A 26,350-nucleotide genomic window follows, 5' to 3' on the forward strand; every position below is an offset into this window, starting at 1 on the left:
ATCTCCCTTCCTTTTGCATGCTTGGCCATCTGTTCCAGGAAGGCATCATCTATGTCCTCCGTTTGGCTTCGGGATCTATAGTAAACTCCCACAATGAGGTCACTGTTATTCTTCTCTCCCTTAATGTTGACCCAAATGCTCTCACTTTGGCTTTGAGGTTCTAAATCTTTGATCTCTTCACAGGTATACACATCCCTGACATATAACGCCACTCCTCCTCCTTTCTTGTCTGGTCTGTTTCTCTGAAATAGATTGTATCCCTCCATTATTACATTCCAATCATGGGACTTATCCCACCAGGTTTCAGTGATGCCTATTATGTCATATTTAGTTTGCTATACCAAGAGCTCAAGCTCATCTTGTTTATTTCCCATGCTTTGCGCATTATTGTACAGACATTGAAGTCCATTAATCATTCCCCCGTGTCTCTTATTTAAGGATTTTTTCCTCCCACCACTAGGTCTGCGTGCTGTTTGCTCCATTTGGTCTATGACATTTGGATGATCATCTTCATCAATTGATAGACTCCTCCTACCTTCAGGAGCACTGTCTCCCTCCCCCACCCTCCTGATGAGGTTTCTGAGATTTTTGGCAAAAACATTCCTCTCAACTGTGCAGCCCATCGCTTGCCAGAAGTCCGTCTTCAAGAAACTGCAGTCCGTGATCTAAGAATCCAAACCGTTCCTGTTTATACCATTTGTGAAGCCAGCTATTCACTTCCACTATTTTTCCCTCTCTCCCTGGGCCACGTCGTTCAACTGGGAGGACAGATGAGATGACAATTTGTGCATTTAATTGCTTCAATTTCCTGCCCAGAGCCTCGTAGTCTCTTTTGATCTTCTGGAGGCTATTGCTTGCAGTGTCATTGGTTCCCACATGAACCAAGAGGAAGAGGTATTTGTCAGTGGGTTTTATGATTCCTTGCAGTCATTCAGTTACATCTTGGATCTTAGCCCCGGGGAGACAGCACACTTCCCGAGACATCTTGTCAGGCCCACAGATCACTGCTTCTGTTCCCCTCAGTAGGGAATCCCCTATCACCACTACACGCCTCCTCTTAGGTTTGGTCGGGGTTCTTCCATGAGCTGTCCGTTCCAAGGTCGCCTGCACATTCCCTGAGGACTGACCTTGCTGCTCGTCTTCATATACCTGATCGACTGTAATGAGGGAGAGATCCTCAAATGGAGTCTGCTCTTCATCTTCCATGCTAGGGGAGAGGACCTCAAAGCGATAAAAAAGTTCAGTGTTCAATCTCTGGGTCAGGAAGAATAGATATCACTACTGCAGCTGTTTTCTCCTGTTGATTAAAACCAAGTGAAGGCTGCATCCAGCAACCCTCTGCTCACGCAGCAGACTTCCATTTCCAGTTGGGCGACCCTCTGGAGCAGATTTAGGGGATTTGCAGGGAGAGTAGAGGAAAGGAAAGTGCCATTGTGTGAGCAGCTGGATACAATCTCCAAGCTTTGTACTTTCAGAACCAAAGAAAGTTTAGTGTGGCGAGTGAGAGATGATGCCACTCACTTTCCTGACATGAATCAACTGCTATTCACTCCAGGTAAGTAGCTAACTGCATCTAATTGCTACAGGTCTCTAACCCTGAAGCCCTAGGGTCACTAGGGTCCCTGAGAGGACATCCCAGGGGCAAAAGGAAGCATCAGTTTGCCCTCTGTGTCTCTCAAGGCGCAGAGAGAGGTCCAGCCTCAAAGACGCTTTCTTCCAGCTGCTGTGAAAACCTCCATTGACCTATTGGCATTGTGGCGCCAATGTCAGTAGAACCAAGAAGGGAGATAATTATGTCAGCCTTGGAACTGGCTTAGTGAAATTCCCTCCCAATGTTCTCAAAGGATGTGGCATCAAAATAGCTTCCAGCTCCCTCTGCTTTCCCCACTTTAGGATTGCAGCCTAAAAATATGAAATCACGATAAGTCTCAGAGCCATCCCAAATTTACATAACTATAAAAAAATGTGTGTTAAATTAATGACTTCAAAAGAAAACCCACCGTCTTTCCTCTGTGGCTTTACTTAGGAACAGACATATACAGGTTTGCAGCATGGATGTACATTTTACACCATTCCAAAGACTCAGGTTATATAACTAATACAAATAAAATACCCCATTGAAGTAAGACACAGAAACAACAATGTACCAACCTCCAATGCTAACAACATTTGAAGTGGTACTTCTCAAACATTTTGAAATGGAACCTGCCTGTAAACCAACTCAGCCTTTCAAGACCCCATTTATAAACTAGCTACACCTTTAGAGCCCCTATAGCAGGAACAAATCATGACCCACAGTTCAAGAAGCACAAGGGTAAAGAACCATCAAAGTATGTCTAATGCTGCATTTTATCTTCTTATAGATGCTTAGTACTAAACCTGAGTAAATCTCATTGCTCGAATGCCTTTCAGCTTGCTTGCTCGATGTTAAGAGTTACATCTAATTCTTTTAATGATGTTATCTGGTATGCAAAGAATTTGCAATCTTCTTCTTTAAAATGTACACACAGTATTAACCCAGTGCTAAAAGTATTCCTATCGACAAGACAAACCTGGCATGCACTAGCAATCTATGGCTGGATTAATTTTACATCCAATCACCATCACTGGCTGAAGCTTACACCTGTAAGTCCAGTTGAATGCACAGACCAATTAAGTAGATAAAATATTTTAAAGGAGAGCAAGAATCTGAAAAAGATGTACAAAGGAACTTGCATGAGTTGCCATGTGTCTTTCAAGCACTACACATGTACTCTTCTCCTTACTCCCCTGAATGCCCCATACAAAGTGCCCTAAATCCACATCTAAAAAAGGGAGAGCAGGCAGCTATTTATCTGTTGTTATCTATTTGTCCAGTGTAACTGACTCACGTATCCAGTGCAGCTCTTACCTTTTCTTTTTTGTGATAATGAGGACATCATTGAAGAGGAAGAAGTACACTTGTTGCTTAGAAGTCCTTTTAGAGAAAAGGCCAGTATCTTCCACATACGCTATCAATTCACCTCTTTTCACTAGCCACCGGGAAGAAGAAACCAATGGAAATGGCTACAAAGTAAGGAAATTGCAATTAAGCCCCTAGTAAGATTTTGTGGTATGTTTCCCCACCTCCCCCAGAGAGATGCGTGCACATTTATAATAATCTCTGAGCTCCTTCCAAACCTAGATTTCTGAATACAAAAGGAAAGGAGGAATGCTCTAAAATAATTCCTGAAATAAGTAGTCACTTCAGCTTTTCAAATACCACAATTAGATCAAACAATTTATAAATCATGCAATCTGGTTTACATTAAGAACAAAAGGCACCATCATAATGTAAACCAGCCCTGAGAGCTTTGGAGCGCTTTGTGGCAGGTTGAAAATTGTGAAAAGAAATAAATATCTAATAACATATTAAAAACAACAACAACCACTCCTAAGTGAGTTTTCATTTGTCCATGATTAGCAAATGACTCAAAGTTTTCTTCTATATGAGCAAAGTATGTTTCTGATTTTGAACAGAAAATGTATGTATCTAGAAAAAAATTTTGAAGAGTGTGGACAGTATCCCAACTAAACAGTTATGCTATTGCAGCAACTTTCAGCTGTGCAAAACAGGTTTGCATTAACCATCATTTAAGTGTTGGAGCTGCATGGAGCAAACATGGTTCAAATAGGTTCCCTTTCTCTTCAGCCTCTCTGCTTGAAAGTTGACAAACAAGTCTTACCACTGTTAGCTCACTAAGCTACATCCTGGTTTCTCTGTATATTTAGAATTTTAACCAGGTTAGGAAACAGTCTGGGCTGCACTACCCACTGAAATGGGTTACGAGTGATAGCCAACTAAGTCAATTTCAGATGGTCTATTTATCTGAATATGACCGATATTAGTTATTGCTGTATGTCTGCCCTATGCTCCAAAATTCAAGCTAATTACAATTAAACAGATTTTGCCATTGTATCACTGTACAAGCGTTTAGCATTGTGTGTGTGTGTATGTGTGTGTGAGAGAGTGTGTGTGTTGTTTTAAACACACAACATTAAAGTTCTTTAGCTAGCAAAAACAAACACGCAGAAAGAGAAAACAATTATTTCCAGGACTCTTTATATTACACTAAATAGGAATTATAGTACAGTCGTACCTTGGAAGTTGAATGGAATCCGTTCCAGAAGTCTGTTTGACTTCCAAAACGTTCGGAAGCCAAAGCACGGCTTCTGATTGACTGCAGGAAGCTCCTGCAGCCAATAGGAAGCCACAGAAGTCGCATCAGACATCCGGGCTCCAAAGAATGTTCGCAAACCGCAACAGTCACTTCCGGGTTTGCAGTGTTTGGGATCCAAGGTACAACTGTATATGATTATCTGAGGCAAATGTTCAGGTAAGGGAATGTATGTGTTAAAAAAAACAACCAATCATTTTCCTGCTCGGTTTGAGTAACTAGACTTCCATCAGGAGATAAGTCCCTTGTTCTGCATGCTTCAAGCACCACTGCCAATTTCAGAATATCAACTTATTTGCCACCTCCTAGAACATCATATCAACAACCTCTAATTCCCCAGATAATAAACTGAGTTTACTCTAGCTGTGACAGCCCATCATTAAAACTAAGCAAAGGTTAAAGTTTGCACAACAGAAGTATGAAGGCAAATAACACACCTTGATTTTGAATTCCAGCTGGGAGTTGATAGTGTACATCATTTCTGTCCTTTCCATTGTTCGAGCACCTTCATTGCAGAGGCGAACCAACTGGGAAAGGAGACATTTTATTCAACTGATGTTATTTATATCCATTAAGCTTTCTTGCTTCTCCGTACAGTGCACTATTTTTCAGAGATTCAGAACAGTGGAAAGCGAAAGGGCGGTCAAAGGGATTTGAAAAGCACTTACTTTACAGATAACTTATCACAAATTAGCCTTTCCTGCAAACAATTTATATTTTATTAAAAAGAACTGCTGTTCACATCAATTTTGAAAACACCGGGCTATAGCCACCCCTACCATTGCACAATTCCCTTTGCCTCTTCAGTCACAAACCACAACTCCTTTATGTTTCCTATGCAAAACTTAGAACCCTGATTATGTGTCACCTTGGTAAACATGTTTTCGAAACATGAATATGGGGTAGTAATTTGTAGGGAACAATCTTTGACCAGGACTGGGTGGTTCTTCTCTAAAAATATGCTTCTTGGGCTGTTTTCAGCCTTCAAACAGGCTTGCTTCCAGTGTCAAAGCACAGCTACAAAAAAGACAGTCTAGGAACATTTGCCAATAAGAAATTATGGACAATTTTAACTTCTCCCTCTTTCTGATTTTCCCCTACAAGCACCATGCACCCCCACCCCCCAGCAAGCCACAACATTTGCATTACAAGATAGACTATCTGTCTCAAAACATGAAATTCTATCCTCAGTCCCAGTATAAAGAATAGCAGGTAAACATTTGGACACAAAATGTGGGGCATTTCAAGGAAAGACAGAAACCAGAGTTGGCATCAATGTGCTCCATACACCCTAAGCTTGACTTAAGTATTCATCATTTCATTCTTTGTTCCATGACATTAATTTATTCTTTTATCTACTGCTCAGACACTCTTGCAATGGGAAACATGGACCAAGCCACAGTGCAATGCCACTGTTACTTTAATATATGTGGATAACAAAGGTACATTCTAGTCAATTTTAAGCACCTTGAAGCCCTGCTGACTTAACTTTGGCAGGATAAGACCTCGAGTAAGAAAACATTGTGGGTTAAAGCACTTGTGCTGTTGCATTACATATAAGCCACATTAGCAAATCACAGCCACATACTTTTGTGTGTTTTTCAGAAATCAGTCAGGTTTTAAAAAAAGGTAACAAAGCCAAGTAGTCTGGTTCATACATAACACAAAATTTTAATGTTAGACTACAAGAATGAGCCTCAGGGTCACACACACCCTTCTCATCTGCAAGCATGAAAAGAGACTGGAAGCCTTGATCCTTGGTTCAAATCAGTGTTTCCAGCTGTTTGTGGACTACCCCTCCTGTCATCCCTAGCTAGCAGGATGATGGGATTTGTAGTAAAAAAAACAACAACAGTTGGAGACCCAAGTTTGGGAAACACTCTTTTAAGCGAACCAGATGTTTTTCATTGCATCTGAAGAGGAATCATTGCTTTTTAAAAAACTAGCTAAGGAAAAATCAGGATCCCACTTTAGGCTCCTGCTTGTTCCTTTGAAGCCCCCACCCACTTACCCACACGACATCTGCAATCATGTATGATGTCAGGTGTAGGGTGATTGGATGCACCAAACTGACCTCATGAGCCGAATGGGAAAGCCTAGAAGGCAAGGTTTGGCCCACAGGCTACTCCTGATTTAAACTGACCTACCTGTCCTTGTCAGATGAGGCAACAGCCAGCCATTAGTTTAATAATGGGAGTGGATACTTTCCCCTCTGCTCTCCTCTTCCAGTGCAGCCATGAAGTGACTGGAAGCAGATGAACCAAAGGCTTGCCCATGATTGTCTTCATATCATTATTGTTTAGAACAGGCACCCCCAAACTCGGCCCTCCAGATGTTTTGGGAATACAATTCCCATCATACCTGACCACTGGTCCTGTTAGCTAGAGATGATGGGAGTTGTAGTCCCAAAACATCTGGAGGGCCGAGTTTGGGGGTGCCTGATTTAGAATTACATATGAACCAAGCCAGTGATACCTTTTAAAAATAAAGGTGCCTAATCAAGTTTTGTAATTAATATTGGACATTTAACTAACACTTGCAATACCGCTGGTGTCTCCTGAAGACCTTTTTTATGCCAACAAGCCTATCTGTTGTTTAAATTTCTTGATTAGCGTGACATTTTAATGATTAATTTGTATTGTTTTTATGGTGTTTTATTGTGTGTATTTGCACACCTCCTTGATATTTTACACAAGTTGGCGGTATGCAAATACAGTGGTACCTCGGGTTAAGTACTTAATTCGTTCCGGAGGTCCATACTTAACTTGAAACTGTTCTTAACCTGAAGCACCACTTTAGCTAATGGGGCCTCCTGCTGCTGCCACACCGCCGGAGCACGATTTCTGTTCTCATCCTGAACAAAGTTCTTAACCTGAGGTAATATTTCTGGGTTAGCGGAGTCTGTAACCTGAAGCGTATGTAACCTGAAGCGTATGTAACCCGAGGTACCACTGTACTTTTATAAATCATGGTGAGGAACAGAAAATGGTTTTTTTTGGGGGGGGGGGTAGAAAGTTTATAAGATTTTTTTCTCTCGTTCTTCCCCCCTAAAGAAATGATCAAAACTCCTGAACCACAATAGTGTAGGCCATCGACTCACACCGTTTCCCACAAAAAGCATCATTAAGAAAGATATTGATGGTGAGCACTATTGCCTTTGCCAATACTCGCTACAACAGCAATAAAGCAAGTGATTTCTATATACGTCCCTATTATGGCTTTACAGACCTACCCTACCCCATTTTCAGGGGAGAAGGAATCCACCTGGAGCTTCTGCGATAGAAAGCAGTTACGTTAGCAATTTCTATTTCTAGCGATTTTGTGTGTAGGAGGCATATTAAGCTATTTTCTCCCTAGTAGCCAATGAATTCAGTGCAAGTAATGAGTAATTTGGAGAAGATGAAGATAAAGACTTTTTAAAAAGGCCCTAAGGGTATATTCTGCCTGAGAACTATTTGGCAAACTGTTAGCAAGCCATCAGAAGCATTTTTTATGAGCCAAAGATAAAAGTCAGACTTATCAGTGATAATTTAGTGACAACCTCACAGGGTGAAGCAGTACTAGGCAAGGGAAATGGAATTTCTTCTCCTCTTTCCTGGTCTGAATTTTATGCACATCACTCTGCTGTCCTCACAGTTAACTCTCACAATATTGCCTGCATAATATTACCTTGCAACATCAGCGTGCAAAGCTTGTCCCTCAATAACCGTGTCTGATTTAACCAATTTCCATATTTCTCCCCCCACCCCTATAACATTGCTTTTTGCTTTTTGCTTTCTAAATCCCACTGTTTTAAAAAATGGAAATTTGCCTGCATATTAACAACTTAAGTGTAGTCCAGAATGCACATAGCCTTAGGCAAAGTCCAACTGTAAAAAGTTGGAATGCATATATCCAAAACATAAAAACCCAGCCCTTCTGATGTGTCTATATTCTGATGTACCTATTTTCTTCTTTTCTTTCTTTACTGATTTTTTTGTTTTACTGATTTTGTTGTTGTAATAAACAATTAACTATCCCAAAATCTTTACCCACTGTTCTTACTCCTTGATCCACAAGCAAAATGGGAAGGGAGAAAACAGGGCAGGGTGGGGGAAGCTCTGGGGCATTTGCTCAGGGTATATATGAATGAGGAAAAATAAGATAGATACAAGGTAGAATAGGGAAAAATAAAGTAGAGGAAATAAGGGGATTAGAGGTGAAGCACTGGAATGGTGAATGCATGACAACACTGGAGATAATTGCAAGGCAATAGCGAGATATGTAAAAGTCAGGTTGCATGGGAAGAAAGCTCTTCTTTACTAATGCAGCTGTTGTAATCCACCATATTTTGGGTGCCCATAAGAAGGTAATATAGCTAAGGTTCTATAAATTCACTCATACACTTCCTAGTAGTGAGTACCCTGGTATATTCAGCAGGAGAGAAACCACACCTCCTTTCAGTGGCGTAGCAACCCACACCAGCACCTGGGGTGGATCCAAGCTGTTGAGCTTAAAACAGTCACAAAATGGTGGCAGATCAAGGCAGCTGGGCAAAAATCAGCTGGCAATTACTGACATCATATTCTGTTGATATTAAATCCATCATTGGAAATTGCTAAATTCTTCGCCAGCCTTCTCCTTGTGGCAAGCTTTCATCCCACTAAGTACAGACATTTGCTCTGGAGGCACTGTAACCCAGCCTCCCCGTGTAGGCAAAATTTGCTGATCCAGGGGCTCTAACAATGGGAAGCGTTTTTCCTTTACCCCTTACCACTGTCACAGGCCTCTAAAAATTTCTACCCTTCTTCTGTAACTCCTTCTCCCTTTCTTTTATACTCAACTTGTGCCCTATTCCCTCCCTCAAAGCAGTGAACATTTTTCTCCCCCTCATGCTTTACATTTCCTACCCACTAAAAAAGCCTCTCACTCTTTTCCTCTTCCTTTTCGTTCTGCGTTTATTTAAAATCATACTAATTACAATTAGTAATATTAGCTTTTAATATCAGTTTCTAATTTTACTTCAACACCTCTTCTGGCTCTTTTCATTCAGAGGAAGGAGAATTTCCTTCCTGCCTCCTCCCGGCTAAACTTTTCCCTCTGCTACATTTATTCAGCATGTAAGGAGTTTCTGGTGCTGGCACTGGTCCAATCGAAAGGCTGTGACGCAGCCAGGAGACTAGTAAAGGCAAATGACAAGACACACAACATGCTGTGGCACTGAGGTCTGCATGAAAGTAGCTCAAGATCCACCGATGGTGGAAATTAGCCAGGTACCAAAATATGTGGAACGGTGGCTTTTGCTGAATGAGTTTTAGATACGAGCCTTGAGTGTTGTTCTTTCTCCAGAACAACTGGGACAGACAAGAGTCTCAATTATCCCGGGTTAAGCAGTTCAGAGGGACGTGGGTGGCGCTGTGGGTTAAACCACAGAGCCTAGGACTTCTCGATCAGAAGGTCGGCAGTTCGAATCCCTGCGACGGGGTGAGCTCCCGTTGCTCGGTCCCGGCTCCTGCCAACCTAGCAGTTTGAAAGCATGTCAAAGTGCAAGTAAATAAATAGGTTCCACTTCGGTGGGAAGGTAAACGGCGTTTCCATGCACTGCTCTGGTTCGCCAGAAGCGGCTTTTGTCATGCTGGCCACATGACCCGGAAGCTGTACGCCGGCTCCCTCGGCCAATAAAGCGAGATGAGCGCCGCAACCCCAGAGTCGGTCACGACTGGACCTAATGGTCAGGGGTCCCTTTACCTTTACCTTAAGCAGTTCAGAACATCGAAGATTCAGGCCACTGACATTACAATAATGGCATACTGATAACCTATGTTAAAAATTATTTACACCAAGAGCCATGTTGTTCTCCATTTCCAGCTTTGTAATGGACTTTTTTAATTAAAAAAACCATTAATAGAAATGTCTCATGTAATTCTGATGGAAATGTAGCTGCATGGAATGTACGTGGGTGTTGTGATCCACGGAGCCCAGCAAGTCTTACTTCAAGTAAGTGTGCATGATTGGGCTTCAGCTGAAACATCAAAAAGTTATACGGAAAGTTTGGACAATGGATACAGAACAGAGGATCTAAACCTACCTTGCTTACTTCTTTTAAAGCTCGTTTGCAAGCTTCGTATTTTGGTGACTCTTTGGGCGTTTTCTGGCAAATTGTCTGAAACAAGGAGTAAGCCTATTTAGAGGGGTGTAAATTAAGGTTCACAATGATATGGCATTTCATATCGCATTTGCACAAAGACGAAAAGTTCAATATTGCAGGGCATGTGGGGGGAATTTCTCGCCCTCCAGATGATGCTGAAGTGCAACTCCCATCACTCCTAGCCATTGGCCATGCCTGCTACTGCTGCTGGGAGTTGAAGTGCAGCAACACAATGAGGGCCAGAGATCTCCCAAGATCTGTTTTCAGGAATCAAAATGTACCACCACCCAGAGTACCAATGGGAACATGGCAATGTATGTTGTTATTTCTTTCCAGGAGTTACCATTAATTTGAAACTCAGTCTCAATACTTGGTAAGAGGGAAGGATTACCTTCTGATTGACTAAGGGAAGTGGTTGGACCCCTGGGTGACAAGGGAGTCAAAGGTGGTAGTAAAGGAGAATTGCAGAAAAAGCTGAATGAACTCTTCACATCTGTCTTCACAATGAAATATACAGTGCATATCCCAGTGCCTGAACTAACTTCTGCAGGAAGGGAGTCTGAGGCACCCAGTGGTGACAAGAGATTAAGCTCTAGGCCTAACGGAGAAAAGCTGGAAAATCACTGAGTCGAGATGGTACCCATCCAGAAATCCTCAAATACTTCCAATGCCTCTGAATACTACCTGTTGGGAACTGCAGGTGGTGCAGGGTGCTCTTGTGTCCATATCCTGCTTTCAGACTTCTCACAAGTATATGGTTGGCCACTGTGAGAACAGGATGCTTAACTAGATGCGCCATTGGCCAGATCCAGCAAACTCTTATGTTCTTACCTCTAACCAGGAAGAAGTCCCCCAAACCCCACTTTCAGTTATACTTAACACACTTCCCTCCCTTCCTTTCTACTTCCAAGATGGAAATGCCTCCTTCCCATCCCAATGCCAACTCTAAGAAGAAACTGATTCCAAGTATTTCATTAGCGAAGCACCAATATATTTGCAATTCAGAACTTCTGAGATAGCAAATGTAATTCAAAAATTTCTCTTTCTGAGGAACACCATAAAAGTAAAAGGAGTCTGATCGTTACATCAACATTTTGTAGACTTGCTTTCATTAGCAAGCTATGAAAACAAAGCAGAACCAAAGCAAACATCCTGCACTGATATGTTTCTAATGACGAGGGGGACGTAGTATGTTTTTTTGTGAGAGAAGCCAAAACGCTATATTAAACAGTTTCCTTGCAGTATGTTGCTTTTACAGGCGGAATGCAGTTCGGAGAATAATGATTCCTGAATTTCTGGCACACAGACCTGAGCAAAATTAATTACAACGAAAAGGTCTTCATGAAGAACAGACCTAGTGCTGATTGGTATAGAGAGTTATGGAGGCAGGAGATCCACCTCCTGCTGAGCCACTCAGACCTTTGCAGTTTAGATTTTGCCTCTGTCGTTAAGCAGGGACAGTAGTAAAGTTTTTGAAGTAAAGAGGGTATCAACTTTGTGAAACACTTGATCCTTTTAAAAGTTTAATGTATTGCCATCACAATTATGCCAAAGCTGAAATTATTGCATAGGCTGCTAAATAGCTTCTGAGCTAAGTTCAAGGTGCTGGTACAGGTGTGCAAATCCATATACAGCTCTGATGTCAGAATCAAGCCTTCATTGTAGCAGCACCTACCTGAACTCCCTCCTACTATATCAGACAAGTGTCTTATTCTGGTACCTGTTGGAGATGTTCCTCTTCTTCTAAGCAAATACAAATTTCAGCTCTTTCTGTTTGCTATATGCAATCAATTTTAAATACTTTGAAGTGTCTGGATGAGGATTTATTTTGGGAAACACCTCTCAATGAAACAATTTTTTTGCATCAAGTGTTAAGGCTGAAACCCTGATGCGCAGCAATTTATTTAAAAAAGGGAATGTTAGCAATTAAGATGACTAAGAACTATATTTTAGATTTCTTAAATTTGACTGCCTTTTACATAAGTTCTCAACAGAGTGCTTTCACAGAAGTAAATTAGTGCTTTCTCCTAATTACACCCTAGTTGATGGAGCATTACTTTAGACATATGACAACTGGTTTAAAATTGACTATTTTTTACTTGAAACTGCTATGAAAACTTCTTTCATATAATTTCCCCTCTTAAACTGAGAATTGTTTTGCGACGTTCAGCTATAAAAGCCATTGCTTCAGTATTTTACAAGTAAATACAGTGGTACCTCTGGTTACGAACTTAATTCGTTCTGGAGGTCTGTTCTTAACCTGAAACTGTTCTTAACCTGAGGTACCACTTTAGCAAATGGGGCCTCCTGCTGCTGCCACCGCGCCACCGCCACACGATTTCTGTTCTCATCCTGAGGTAAAGTTCTTAACCGGAGGTACTACTTCCAGGTTAGTGGAGTCTGTAACCCGAGGTGTTTGTAACCCAAGGTACCACTCTCATCACCTTGGGTCATGCTGCTGCCAGCGACTCACGGCTGGTTGCCCAGGAACGTACAAAGACAAGGAAATGTTTCTTGCCTTCCGTTTTCTATTCAGTATTTACAGAGAGAGGCTATAGAACCCAGCCTCTTGGATAATGGTGTTGTCCTATCCACCCTACCCCCATCTCTCCCACTTCCTCATTCATCATTCTCATTGTCTCTCCTATGGGTGCTGCTAGGTGCCTTCTGCCTTTGAGCTCTTTGCTCTCCTACTTTCAAGGCTCGCCAGGTTCTGGGTGAGAGGGGGTCTGGAATGCTTTCTAAAGACACTGTGTCCATCAGCCGTCACCCGCCTAGTGCTTCCTCCTCCTCCTCCTCTCCAAAAACAGATGGAGACTCAAGTTTGGGAAACCCTGGTTTATTGTTTATAATCACAAAAAACTATGTTATATATTGTGACTGGATTTTGGTGTGTGTGTGTGTGTGTGTGTACACACACAAACATGGTTTAAAGATGGAAAGGTATTATGCAAATAAATGGTGATGGTTAAATGTAGGGGGGGTGCAGGATTGGTTTTAAATTGTACACACAAGAATTAGTACCATGATAAGGGATGATGGGAATTATGGTACCATGGGGATACCCAACACAGTTCCCTCCAGATGTTGCTGGAATACAACCATAATAATTATAATCATAATATACCCCACCCATCTGACTGGGTTGCCCCAGCCACTCTGAACAGCTTTCGACATCATAAAAACACAACCAAAAATCAAACATTAAAAACTTCCTGATATAGGGCTGCCTTCATATGTCTTCTAAAGGTGATATAGTTACTCATCTCCTTGACGGAAGGACATTCCACAGGGCGGGTGCCACTACCGAGAAGGTCCTCTGCTTGGTTCCCTGTAGCTTCACTTCTCACAGTGAGGGAACCACCAGAAGGCCCTTGGAGCTGGATCTCATTGTCCAAGCTGGATGATGAGGATGGAGACATTCCAATAATAATAATAATAAAAAACAACAGTCCCAGCATAAAAAGAATTTTGCTGGATGAGGCCAAAGGCCTATCTAGGCCGCCATCTTGTTTCCCACAGTGGACAAACAGATGCCTATAGGAAGCCCTCAAGCAGGCTATAATCCTGTCCCACAGTTGTCCCTAACTGCTATTGAGAAGCATGGTGCATCTGAGCATGGAGTTATGACCATCATGACAAGTAACTATTGATAGTCATCCTTCATCAAAGAAACATCAAATTCAGGGACAGAAGTAAGGCCCATTACTGGCAAGAGTGCGGGGAAAACAATGACTGCAATCCAACGCACAGTTAATATACCTAAATCCAAGAGAGGTTGATGGGACCTAGGCTGCCCAGCAGAAAGTCTCCCTCAGACCAGCAATCACATGCCTGAGCAGACATCAGGTGTTAACAATGTCCAAATCAGGGCACCCGGTGCAATGGACACTCATGCCAAAAATGAATAGGAAAACCTAGACTTTTTCTTAACAACAAAGCAATCAACTGTAAAGAAAAGCTGAGCTAAAATGGTGGTGGCAGCAGCCAAAGCATGGTTTCTAAAACCAACTTTAAATACAGATATACAGTTTGAAATATGCCGCTCTTACATCCATCAGCAGCGGAAGTCGCGTGACCCTCTGCATTGGGAGAATGAGGAAAGAAATCATAGGTAAGTTTCTGCATTCTTCTTGGGACTCAATCCGCGACAATACTTCCTTGAATGCTGGATTTGTAGCCCTAACCAAAAACAACAATAATTTTAAAGAGAGAATTAATTTAGAAGTTACTTATGAATCCTATGAATTTTTTGTTCAGTTGTTTGTCAGGTACTTTCCCAGAAACCATGCTAATGCTTTTCTGTGCCTAAGAATCCCCAACCTCATGTGGACAATGTTGAGCTAGGTGGACCCATGGTCTGACTTAGTATAAGGAAGCTTCCTATGTTTCTACACATGGAAATGCATCATGAAACAGTAGGCACTGCTTCTCCTGTGTCACTGATAGGAACTAAGGAACACAAAAAGATCGCTTACACTGAGTCCATCAAGCTCTGTACTGTCTACTATGGCTGGCAGATGCTCTTCAGACTTTCAGAGAGAGGTCTCTTCCCAGCCCAATCTTTAGACGTTGGAAACGGTACCTGGGACCTCCTGCCTGCAAAGCACATTGCTCTGCCAATGAGCGCTGGTTCTTCATCCACCAAATTCCTCAACTACTTTCCTCTCTTGTTTGTTACAGGACAAATTCACAAGAGGCTGAGGGGAAAGGTGAGCAAGAGGACGGACTAGTGAAGAAATGGGGTTTGAGGATCAGCAGCTGGAAACTCCTTCAATGCCTTGTACCATTTTGCATCTATAGAAACCATTTACAGGCAAGGAACATGCAACTCTATGGCCACATTCAAATTTCTGCTCAATAAGCTGACATATGAATGAGTTTTTAGCCTACGTGCACACACCCTTCGTTCTTCCCTTTTTTTAATGAAATATTTATTAAAAGTTTTAAACAATACATCACCAAACATATAAAACACCATCACCGAAATAGAAAGAAAAATAAACACAAAACAAAAGAAATACAGCATAATTAAGTTTCAAAAGAAATACAGCATAATTAAGTTCTTCCCTTTGCCTAAACCAGTAAACAAACCAGGAACTCCTTCCTTCCATTAGCTATGGTGTCCCATTCCACCCAAACTGGAAAAGTGTTGTTAGCAGCTTCAGAACAAGGCAGGCATAGTCAACTGTGGTTTCAAGCTGGCTAAATATCCCAACTTTTGTTCTGAAGCTATTAACTAGAAACTTGTTCCAGTTTAGTAAAATACAGTTCACTGAAGAACTTTGGAGTTTGCTTGCCATTTTTGGACAAAGGGCTTGTTCGTGCTTTGGCAGATTAAGTCAAAATACTATCATCTGAACTCTCGTGTGTGTGTGTGTAATCAATCTTTCAAATCTCCAGTAATAGCATTAAATGCAGGATTTGAGCAAAATCAAGATCTCTGCAGCTAGTGCAACCCACCTCCCGCCGTGAGTTCTGCTGAATGAAGCAGAACATATTAAGGAACTATGAATTATGAATAATGTTAACTGCCTAATTCAGACCTTGTCCTTTAAAGTTGCAAACATTTGAATTAAAAGGGCTATTTCATTTATCAGGGAAAGGGAACTTCAGGCCCAGGTGGAAACGTGGTCCTCCAGAACTCTCTACAGTGGTACCTTGGTTCTCGAACTTAATCCGTTCCGGAACTCCTGAAACTGCTCAAAAACCAAGGAGCAGCTTCCAATTGGTTGAAGGAGCTTCCTGCACTCAAGCGGAAGCCACATTGGACTTTCAACTTCTGAAAAATGTTCGCAAACCAGAACACTTACTTCTGGGTTTGTGGCATTTGGGAGCCGATTTGTTCAGCAACTAAGCCATTTGGGAACCAAGGTTTGACTGTATATGGTCCCTGGGACTCTCCCGAGGCTATACTCTTTACTTGCCCTACCCTTTGGCCTCCTTGAGTGTTTTTGCCTGTCTGGAATATGCTGCTGAACTCTTATAATGTTTCTTTGCTAGTCTTGGAATTACCCGATAGTAGAAACGTAAAATTTACATTTGTTGCTTTGCCTTTGGCTCTACTCACCACATCCATGTGGCCCCACTGGACGATTTTACAGAAGGAAATGGGCTCATCAGGATAAAAAAAAGATTGTATACCCATGATATAAATAGCAACTTCAATTACTTACAGTAGTTTCTGGAGTGTTCGCTGCTGGTAGACTTCATTTGTGCAATATTTCACATAAGGGTCAAAGGTTGATGCAGTATGCTTTTCCACAATATCACTGATATCATCTATGAAGATATTATTCTGATGCCTTGCTTCAAGCTCTCTAAAGAACCTAAAATGGAACAGAGCAAATTTACAAAACATAATTTATCAGTATATTATCTGAAAGGCTAAGAGGTCTTTAAGCGACTTCATAACCAAATAATTATACGCTGCAGTACAGAGATAACTAGAACAGCCTACAGAATCTCATGCCAGAGCCATGACCTGTCTCTTTCTCTGAAAATAATACATATGCTTTTATTGCCAGTAGAAATTGGTGTCCGTGTGTGTGTGTGTGTGTGTGTGTGTGTGTGTGAGAGAGAGAGAGAGAGAGAGAGAGAGAGAGAGAGAGAGAGAGAGAAAGAAAGAAAGAAAGAAAGAAAGAGAGAGAGAGAGAGAGAGAGAGAATGGAAGATAAATGAATAACCTACCACAATACAGATGACAAACCAACATATTTCACTGACTACATTACAAGGAACTGAACCAAAAGGAATGTAGGACTATGAATTCGTTTTGAATAAAGGAAAGCTTAAACTGAATGGAGCCCATTCCTTGCTTATTTGTACCATTTGAGATGGGCATGGGAGATTAGCTGCCTTGAGTGGCAACAGGAACAGGTAGCTACTCTTGGCAGCTGCCACCCACCCCATGCTCCAGATGCTGTATTGTTTTCATGCACTGTTCTCCCCCACCAAAAAAAGGTAGTTACCATTTCCCCAAAAAATGTACATAAATGACACAATGTATAGCAAAGATAGCTTATGTAGCGAAGTTGAATTTGAATTACAAAACTAATGAAATTGTAATGAATTTATAGCAAAGTTGTAATGAATATGAATGGCATACTGAAACAGACTGAATTTTTTTGCACACCTCTAGTTCAAGCAATATACCCATTGTATTGCTTCTATGTAAAAATGAAAATATAGAAGGTGTAAAGTATTCATGAATCGTATAAACTGAACTGCTAATGCATTCAAGATTTTTATGATAAACAGATCCAAATGGAGATGAAATCATGTTTTCTATAAAATGTTGCATACTTTCTATGCTATTTTATTCACAGTGAAAATATAAAGTCCTCAAATAATATAAACACCATGCAGAAATTTGAATGTAAGTGTTCCACTCAAATGTAACTTCACAGCACTTATCTAGAGAACATGATGTGTCTACTTCCTAAGTTTCCGCTACTGTAAAAAAGAATCATGAAATTTGTTCTCTGTAGCCAAGTGGACTTTTTATACCTTTATTCCTATTATTTCCTTGAAGACTGCTGTTACTGCAAGCCAAGGTTTGGTTTGTGGCTTCACTGGATTCTAATCTTTGAAATATCTGGTTATGTGTTATTTCTTATATTACTTATTGCATGCTGCTATTTGTAGGTTTTTTAAGTAATTGAATTTATATCAATATATAACTCACGGGCAACTATTTGTGTTAAGTTGCGGATGAACATATCAGGCGACACACCGATTCTTCAAACAGCTCTTGTTTATTCACAGGCCAGGACAGAACTGAACTGAAGGGGTCAGTCAGCCTGCTTATATAGAGCTCCAGTACCACATTACTGTAACAACTTTCTAAAACTATCCAATCATTGAACGTCACTTTCGATCCTTCATTTGCATAACTATCTACAGTATCCCCCTGCTGGCCCAGGGTCAGAACTTGAGTACATAACAATTTATATGTTACTTAAATAGTGGGAGAGCAAGCCACAACTTATGGTGCACCAAGCCAAATATTAAGTACAAGGAGCTGAACAGTGACCTGTTTTTGCTGCCCATGACTGCAATAATGATGATGATGATGTATAGCCAAGCACCAAATCCACAAGTTGTGTTTAGTGAATTACTGCTGTTTTTGGAAGGAAGAGCCACAGCTCAATGGTAGAACATCTGATTTACATGCAGAAGGTTCCAGGTTCAAACCCTAGCAATTCCTGGTAGAACTGGAAGAAACTCCAATCTGAAACCCTGGAGAGCCACTGCCAATCAATTTAGACAACACTGAACTAGATAGTCCTATGTTATTACTCGGTATAAGGCAGCTTCCTGTATTTAGGAGAACCTTTAAAAGAAACCCAGGTGTTATGGGTTCCAGAAGAGTACTGCTGTTTTCAGTTCTACAGTGACTTGATAATTTCCCAATGGTAGTAGGATGGCCTTACCAGAGCATCCAGAGCAGCTTCAGTAGCAAAGGATCAAAGCTGCCATATGAATGAGAGCAGTTGTTGATGCAGAATTTTTCGTTTCCCAGCTTTTGCCCACAGACTTGCACCCTAACCACACAGACTCCACTTGCCACCCCAGACAGCAGGCTACTCCAGTACCACAGATCTATGAGTGGCAGACCTGTTTGTGTATATAGATTGCATTTGGTAGATCTAAGCCAACCATGACCAAACTTGACCCTCCAGCTGTTTTGGGACTACAATTCCCATCATCCCTGACCACTGCTCCTGTTAGCTAGGGATGATGGCAGTTGTAGTCCCAAAACAGCTGGAGGGCCAAATTTGACCATGCCTGACTAAAGCAAACAACCGAACGTTTTGAACTATCACTTGGCATATGCTCTATTGGCAAAAATTTGCTTACACTGGAGAAGAAATTGGTTTCATTATTTGACATTTTTTGATCTGAAGACATGTTTGACATTCAAACAATTGTGAATTTAAATCACAACTATCCTGGCTATAAAATTTATGTAATGTCTTCAGAGAGGAGCAGTTTGTAGGAAGTTGAGATTAAGTCAGGAAAGCAATCTTTTCTCTTAAAATAATTTGGTGCATCTAAACATTGGTTAATAGTTCAACAATGTACATAAACCTTTTATCTGTAAAGCTGAAATAAAGCCTCATATATTTCCTCACAGGAAGGATCAGCCATTTGGTTGGGGATAAGATATCGTAATAACGCTTATGGGTCCATTTAAAATTGAGTCTAAACCCCTTTTAACAATGCAAAGGGATTCCTTTAAGTGCTTTCCTCTTATCACTAAGAAGGTTATGAGATTAATTTAAGTTTAAACTAAACAAGTTCATGACAGCATATTCTTCTCCCATCTATCTCCTCATTAAAATAAATATCTGCTGTGCAATAATCTAATCTAACTCATTCTGCTTATTCCCATGATGCTCCATTGACCCAACTAAAATGTATACACGGCTCTTTTGCTCTTACTAGTCAAAGAAAAGTTGAGTTTTAATCAATCTTTCTTGCCCAATGAGAAAGTGAGGTCTCTCTGAAAATGTTTTCTACTTTAATTAGCCAGCTCTTGCTGAAGGGCTTTACCATGGAGTCAATATGTTGCTCTGCAAGTTCTTTTCAATTAAGACCAATGCAGAGGCCTCAGTGTTTTATTGGGTCCAACGGAACTTAAAGCAGAAACGCAACTGTGTCTGAAGCACATGGTTCTGATCCAGCATTTCCTTGCATAAATAAGATATTGGATGCAGGCACAAAACTCCACATTCACAAACTTATCTCTGCAGTATCAAAAACGGTTTGGAGCAACTTCTCCCACTGCAGTAAAGAGGGCTGTGTCAGCCACTGGACCATAGTATGCTGTTTCTGAACAAGAGATGGCTTTCAACAACTAATGCCATAGTCATTCTACAGCATATGCACTGGGTGAGCCAGCAAAGCTGTTATGGGTCTTGTATCTAGCCCTCCCTCTGAAATACTGGAGTCTGCAGGTGCTAATGTATCCTATTTTGTTTAACCCACCTGGGAAACCCCTGCAGCGCTCTCGTTGCATATTGTTCACACGTCTCCAGTGTCAACCTCCAAATAATGATGCAGAAAAGGAGGGAGAAAATGTGCATCTTTATAATCACCTGGGTAAAGTTGATCTGAATTTTACAGAGAGGGAGGGAGCTGTCATTTTTGGCATCTGATACTAGAAGGCTTCCAGATTTTTCTGGACACCAGTTCCTATCAGCCCCAGCCAGCAATCGTATCAGCCAAATGATTGCTGACCATTGGCCATGCAAGCTGGGGCTGATGGGAACTGGTGTCCAGAAAGATCTGAAGGGCTACAGTATCAGAGTATACATCCGTAGGTCCATAGGTTTCCCACCCCTATCCCCCACCCCCATGATACTGTGTGGCTCCATCTTTAAAAGGTACTGTTGAGAGAAGCTGCTTATGGGAGTTCAGTTCCTAACAGGAAGTTTAGGGCCAACAAAAATAAAAGCAAGTGTTTTCAAAAGGGTACATTCATGAGTATAATGCTCTGCAAGAACCAGGTGTCTACTATTTATGGTTGCCTGTCACCAGTCATCTGTCATGTGCTAGGGACATGTCCAAAGCACATGGTGAACTAAGTGATGGGCTTCAGAATGGAAACTTTGGTTCAAAAGAAACTGAAAACAGGTTGGCATTTGTTGTAACTTCATACACTTTATAACAACTGATTAAAACTGTCAACCCTTCTTCCAAGACCTTTGGTGAACTTTCGTTCTGTTTATAAATTCTCTTTTTCCTTGCTTTCATGTGGGCCTCTTATGTTGCAAAACTCTACAATACAGTCCACGCAGAAAAAAGCAGCCTTCTCATTATACACTAATGATGTACAGCGCTTAAGTTCTACAAAACGACCACAAATGGCTTCCTTTTTACAAATTCAGTTGAAAAGACCCAAATTTAATACAGCCTGTATACACAAACTTATTTCTGCACCCAAATCTCTGTTGCAGGGTCAAAGCGAAAGTGTACAAGGTTGGTGTTTTTTTTAATGAACACTAAATTCCATTCAGTTCCAGCTGATAAGAGATTCTTCTTATGCACCAAAAAATAATCAATGAAAGAAGACCTGGCAAAGTTACACCGAAGGCTGCACTCTTTCAAATATATTTAACATGACCAGCTGATGACATATTTCACAATGCATATCTAAACCTAACAGGAATGGAATATTTACCTACTTTCATGCCATACCAACTTATACAATTCAGTTGTAACTGAGTGGTGTTATGCTCAATTTAGAAAACTAAAAGTGGCTCAACTAAAGTGTTATTTAAAAACACACACCTAACCATAAAAAGGTACCAGGTACAGCAGCTACTAAATTCTCTGCCTTAGATAAATCGGGGATTCAAATTCCTAGGACTCATCTGTACATATTACACAGTAAACGGGATAAAAGCAAGAGCTTTTTCTGAACTTTGTTCCCAGTAACAGAGCAATGGAGGCGGAGCTGGTTTCCATAACAACCTTTTTCACCATGTAACAAAAGCTTTTCTTTTACGACACATGATCGTATTGCAATCCTAATCCCTACTGAAAGCACTTTGATAAAACATAATAACCTTTGTCAGTACACCTTTGTACGCTCTGAAACGTTTTCAAAGGAAGCACAAAATTACAAGCCAGAAACATTAGTAAACAACTGAAACAATTGTTTTTACTATTTCTCCTCTTAATACATGGCACATTTGGAATGGAGTGTGTGCCCGTTTGTGTTTACAATGTGAAATAATTATATAACTAAAACATCGTACAAAAGGTGCACAGTCATTATCTAAATAATTAATAACTCTTTGATTATTTCAGATAATTTTGCAAATAGTTCAGCAAATAGTTCCCTTCCAGTCGGGATTCAGGCCTCACCATGGGACTGAAACTGCCTTGGTCGCGCTGGTTGATGATCTCCGGCGGGCTAGGGACAAAGGTGAGAGCTGTTTCCTAGTTCTGCTGGATCTCTCAGCGGCCTTTGACACCATCAACCATAACATCCTTCTGGACCGTCTAGAGGGGCTGGGAGCTGGGGGCACTGTTATACGGTGGTTCTGCTCCTTTCTCCTGGGCCGTGTCCAGAAAGTGGTGGGGGGGGATGAGTGTTCAGACCCCTGGGCTCTCACTTGTGGGGTGCCTTAGGGTTCCGTCCTCTCCCCCATGCTTTTTAATATCTATATGAAGCCGCTGGGAGAGATCATCAGGGGGTTTGGGCTGGGTGTTCATCAGTATGCAGATGACACCCAGCTCTACCTCTCCTTTAAATCAGAACCAGTGAAGGCGGTGAAGGTCCTGTGTGAGTGCCTGGAGGCGGTTGGAGGATGGATGGCGGCTAACAGATGGAGGTTGAATCCTGACAAGATAGAAGTACTGTTTTTGGGAGACAGGGGGCGGGCGGGTGTGGGGGATTCCCTGGTCCTGAATGGGGTAACTGTGCCCCTGAAGGACCAGGTGCGCAGCCTGGGAGTCATTTTGGACTCACAGCTGTCCATGGAGGCACAAGTTAATTCTGTGTCCAGGGCAGCTGTCTAACAGCTCCACCTGGTACGCAGGCTAAGACCCTACCTGCCCGCGGACTGTCTTGCCAGAGTGGTGCATGCTCTAGTTATCTCCCACTTGGACTACTGCAACGCGCTCTACGTGGGGCTACCTTTGAAGGTGATCCGGAAACTGCAATTAATCCAGAATGCGGCAGCTAGACTGGTGACTGGGAGTGGCCGCCAGGACCACATAACACCGGTTCTGAGAGATCTGCATTGGCTCCCAGTACGTTTCCGAGGACAATTCAAAGTGTTGGTGCTGACCTTTAAAGCCCTAAACGGCCTCAGTCCTGTATACCTGAAGAAGCGTCTCCACCCCCATCGTTCAGCCCAGACACTGAGATCCAGCGCCGAGGGCCTTCTGGCAGTTCTCTCATTGCGAGAAGTAAGGTTACAGGGAACCAGGCAGAGGGCCTTCTCGGTAGTGGCGCCTGCCCTGTGGAACGCCCTCCCAGCAGATGTCAAAGCAATAAACAACTATTTTACTTTTAAAAGACAACTGAAGGCAGCCCTCTTTAGGGAAGTTTTTAATGTCTGATGCTGTACTGTTTTTAATATTCAGTTGGAAGCCGCCCAGAGTGGCTGGGGAAACCCAGCCAGATGGGCGGGCTATAAATAAATTTGTTGTTGTTGTTGTTGTTGTTGTTGTCACTGAGACTGAACGGTCAGCTAGATTAGCATGGTTAGCTTACCAACCACATGTAACATTCACTAGTCTTGGATAATTAAACTACCAACACTAGACTTTAGCTATTTAAATGGAGCTGACAATCTTATTAAGTAGAATTAAGACACTGCAAAAATATAATCAGAGAAAGCCGCGGAGATCTGAGGAGGGAGAGTTCATGATGGATGAACTGCTTTTCCATCTCTAGTTGTTGTTTTTTTAAATTCCCCTTCTATTTACCACAGTGAGGGTAAACTGGTGGCGCCACTCCAGAGCTGGCAAAGTTTTCTGGCTGGTTTGTCAGGGAAAACCAAGGTTTTCCAGAAGCCACCTGCTCCATTCAACCCCCAAGCAACCAAGAAGCAGTGAATCTCCTTCTCCGACTGCCTCCCTGTCTGACGACAACAGAAAAGTTCAGCAGCCTCCACAGTTGCCCTCTTCAGGAAACCTGGGATTGCTCCCTAAAAGATATATGAAAAAGATTTGTAACAGTGCTTACTGTCAACAATAGTAAGTATGGGAAGCACATGAAAAGGCTAGAGAGACTGAAAGGGAGTGCTGAGGAAAAAGCGGGCATTTGAAAGAAGTGATGGTAATTATCAGTTTAGAGGCAACTCCAGCCCTTGCAGGGTAAAGAAGGATCGCTGCAAGCTCAGGAAACTACTGAGCGGTGATTCTATCACCACATTAACATGCAGAGTTTAACATGCCAATCATGCCTGTGAAAGCAAACATAGTTGACATACCTTAAGCTACACCATTGAAGCTTTTTATTTTTAAGGCAGAGACTGGGAACCTGTTTTCCTCCAGATGTTGCACTACAATCCTGGCTAGTGGCCAAGTTAGCTAGGACTGATTTTCTGGAGTCCAGCAATATTTGGAGGGCCACAGGTTCCAAATACCCAGTTTAAACTGTACGCTTAGAAAGGAGCGCACCACTTTAATTCAGATTAAATTTAATCTGTCACCTTCTTGTCCACCACTGGGCATTGCTTTCTTTACAAGATACCAAAAAATCTTTAGTGGAGGTCAATGAATAAGTGTGTCAAGTTTAACGCTTCAAACCCCAAGCAAACATCCAACCCACTACGCATAGCTAAATATTAATCTCTCACCAAGTTGATTTAAGCAAGATAGTTTTTGGGCCCTGCACAAGCAAAACCTCAACACGTGGATAACTTGTGCAAAAGAAAATATGCAAGACAGAATTGTTTTGGGCACTTCATTTTTGACATCGCAGGTGTAATTTAACTGAAGTTAAAACTGGAACTGAGCCAAAAGCTCGCCGCTTTTGTTTTGCTGGGAGATTATTGTGAAAAAGAATAAAGTGCTTGCCTAAACAGGAATTGCTAAATTCACTCTGAATTAACTGAAACTACCTGGAAGCAGACAAAAAAAATAATTTAAAAATATTCAAAGTACTTTCATTGTATTAAAAAAAGGGGGGGGGGGAGAATTACATATGATAGAGCAATGAGGGACAGGGCAGAGCAATAGCAAGGTCAGAGCTAATTGGTTCCACCAATGTGCTTGAACTGCTCTGACCTCAAAATAGCCACTATGCCTTGCCCTCTGACCATTCTGGTACACAGCAGCAATGCCACCAGAAGGAAGTCAGGGTCTGCAGTGATGTGCCTCCCTGGTAGCCACTACTGAGCAATCCCATACTCTGGTAGCTGCCCTGGGCTTCTTTGGAAGAAAGGGCACTATATAAATTTAATTATTAAATAAGACAGTTAGCAATCCTGCCCTCCAAACTACAGCTACACCGTTGAAACAGCAGCCATATCCAATACTCACTCAACCAAAAGGGGGGGATGGGGGGGAATCCCCAAACAGCAGATTAATTGAGGAGGGAGAAATAGCAAGTGCACATCCAGCGTCATCAGTAAAGCTCACGTATCAGTGCCTGTAACAATGGCCACAAGCAGCCCACAGCCAGATGAAGACAACAGCCACACAACAATGAGGACATGCCACCGGCACACAAATCCTGCATCACAACACCCAACATACAAAGCGACTCCATAAAGCCCCCACTCCGTAAGCTGCAGTGACCTAGCCAGCAGCAACCCTGCTATTGCCGCTACCCAGACTAGACTGCAGGGCTGGTGTTTGCATCTCCTGATGCTGCTCACAAGCACAGTTTTAGAGCACAACGCAGAGGAAAGGAAGAGGAGCCTACACAACACACAGCATCCACAACACCCACGAGCTGAAGGGTCAGCACACAGTCCTCCTTAGAAAAAGGGTTCAAGACCAAACCAGGGAGTAAAAGACTCTTCCAGCAAGTCACCGAAGTAGGAATAGGTCATGAAACAAGGAGAGCAAACCCATGCAGAGAGTGGGGAGGCCAGGTAGACTTGCCCGGGTCCTCGGAGTGCTAAACTGGCCAGGGCCAGGGATCTGCCATTTTTGTCTGAGCTTATAATTTATTCTAAGAAGAATCGTGCTCTGGACCCCATCATCTGCATATTTGTTAACAACTGATAGGCTACCTAGAAAAACTTCACAGATCCTAATGACTTGGACCAATAGTATTTCCTTTCAAAGAAGCAAACACCGTCTTTCTGTAGCTAGGTGTAGGGTAGGACAGAGATGAACCGATAAGGCACAATGAGGTAACTGTCCACTTACGGAAGATGCCAAATGAAATGTTATCCCGTACAACAAGTTTCCACTAAGAGAAGGTAAACAGTAACTCAACTGATTAAGCACTACAGCATTAGTCAGTGCCTGAGGACAAATATTATACTGCAGTTGTTGCAATTAGAGAGCTTGATATACTTAGACCATAGCATACCCTTTTCTGTATTTC

At 41.9% G+C, this 26,350-nt stretch overlaps 1 protein-coding gene and 1 long non-coding RNA gene across 4 annotated transcripts in view; one reads left to right on the plus strand and one right to left on the minus strand.

Annotated features, from left to right (window-relative positions):
* ARHGEF26 (Rho guanine nucleotide exchange factor 26) overlaps positions 1 to 26,350 on the minus strand; it is a 78,671-nt gene that overhangs the window by 19,483 nt on the left and 32,838 nt on the right. For all 3 annotated transcript variants that reach the window (XM_081190136.1, XM_081190137.1, XM_081190138.1), the window contains 5 exons: positions 16,500 to 16,652; positions 14,376 to 14,505; positions 10,264 to 10,338; positions 4,634 to 4,723; positions 2,891 to 3,045 (listed from right to left, as the gene is read on the minus strand). In XM_081190136.1, coding sequence (XP_081046262.1) covers positions 2,891 to 3,045; positions 4,634 to 4,723; positions 10,264 to 10,338; positions 14,376 to 14,505; positions 16,500 to 16,652 — 603 coding nt within the window. The remainder of the gene's footprint in view (positions 1 to 2,890; positions 3,046 to 4,633; positions 4,724 to 10,263; positions 10,339 to 14,375; positions 14,506 to 16,499; positions 16,653 to 26,350) is intronic.
* On the plus strand, positions 6,839 to 9,990 carry LOC308585216. Its single transcript, XR_014007161.1, has 3 exons — positions 6,839 to 6,898; positions 7,142 to 9,568; positions 9,936 to 9,990. It is a non-coding gene; the product is annotated as an uncharacterized lncRNA (long non-coding RNA).

Source organism: Podarcis bocagei, assembly GCF_964188305.1.
Source record: "Podarcis bocagei genome assembly, chromosome: 4".
Classification (NCBI taxonomy): domain Eukaryota; kingdom Metazoa; phylum Chordata; class Lepidosauria; order Squamata; family Lacertidae; genus Podarcis; species Podarcis bocagei.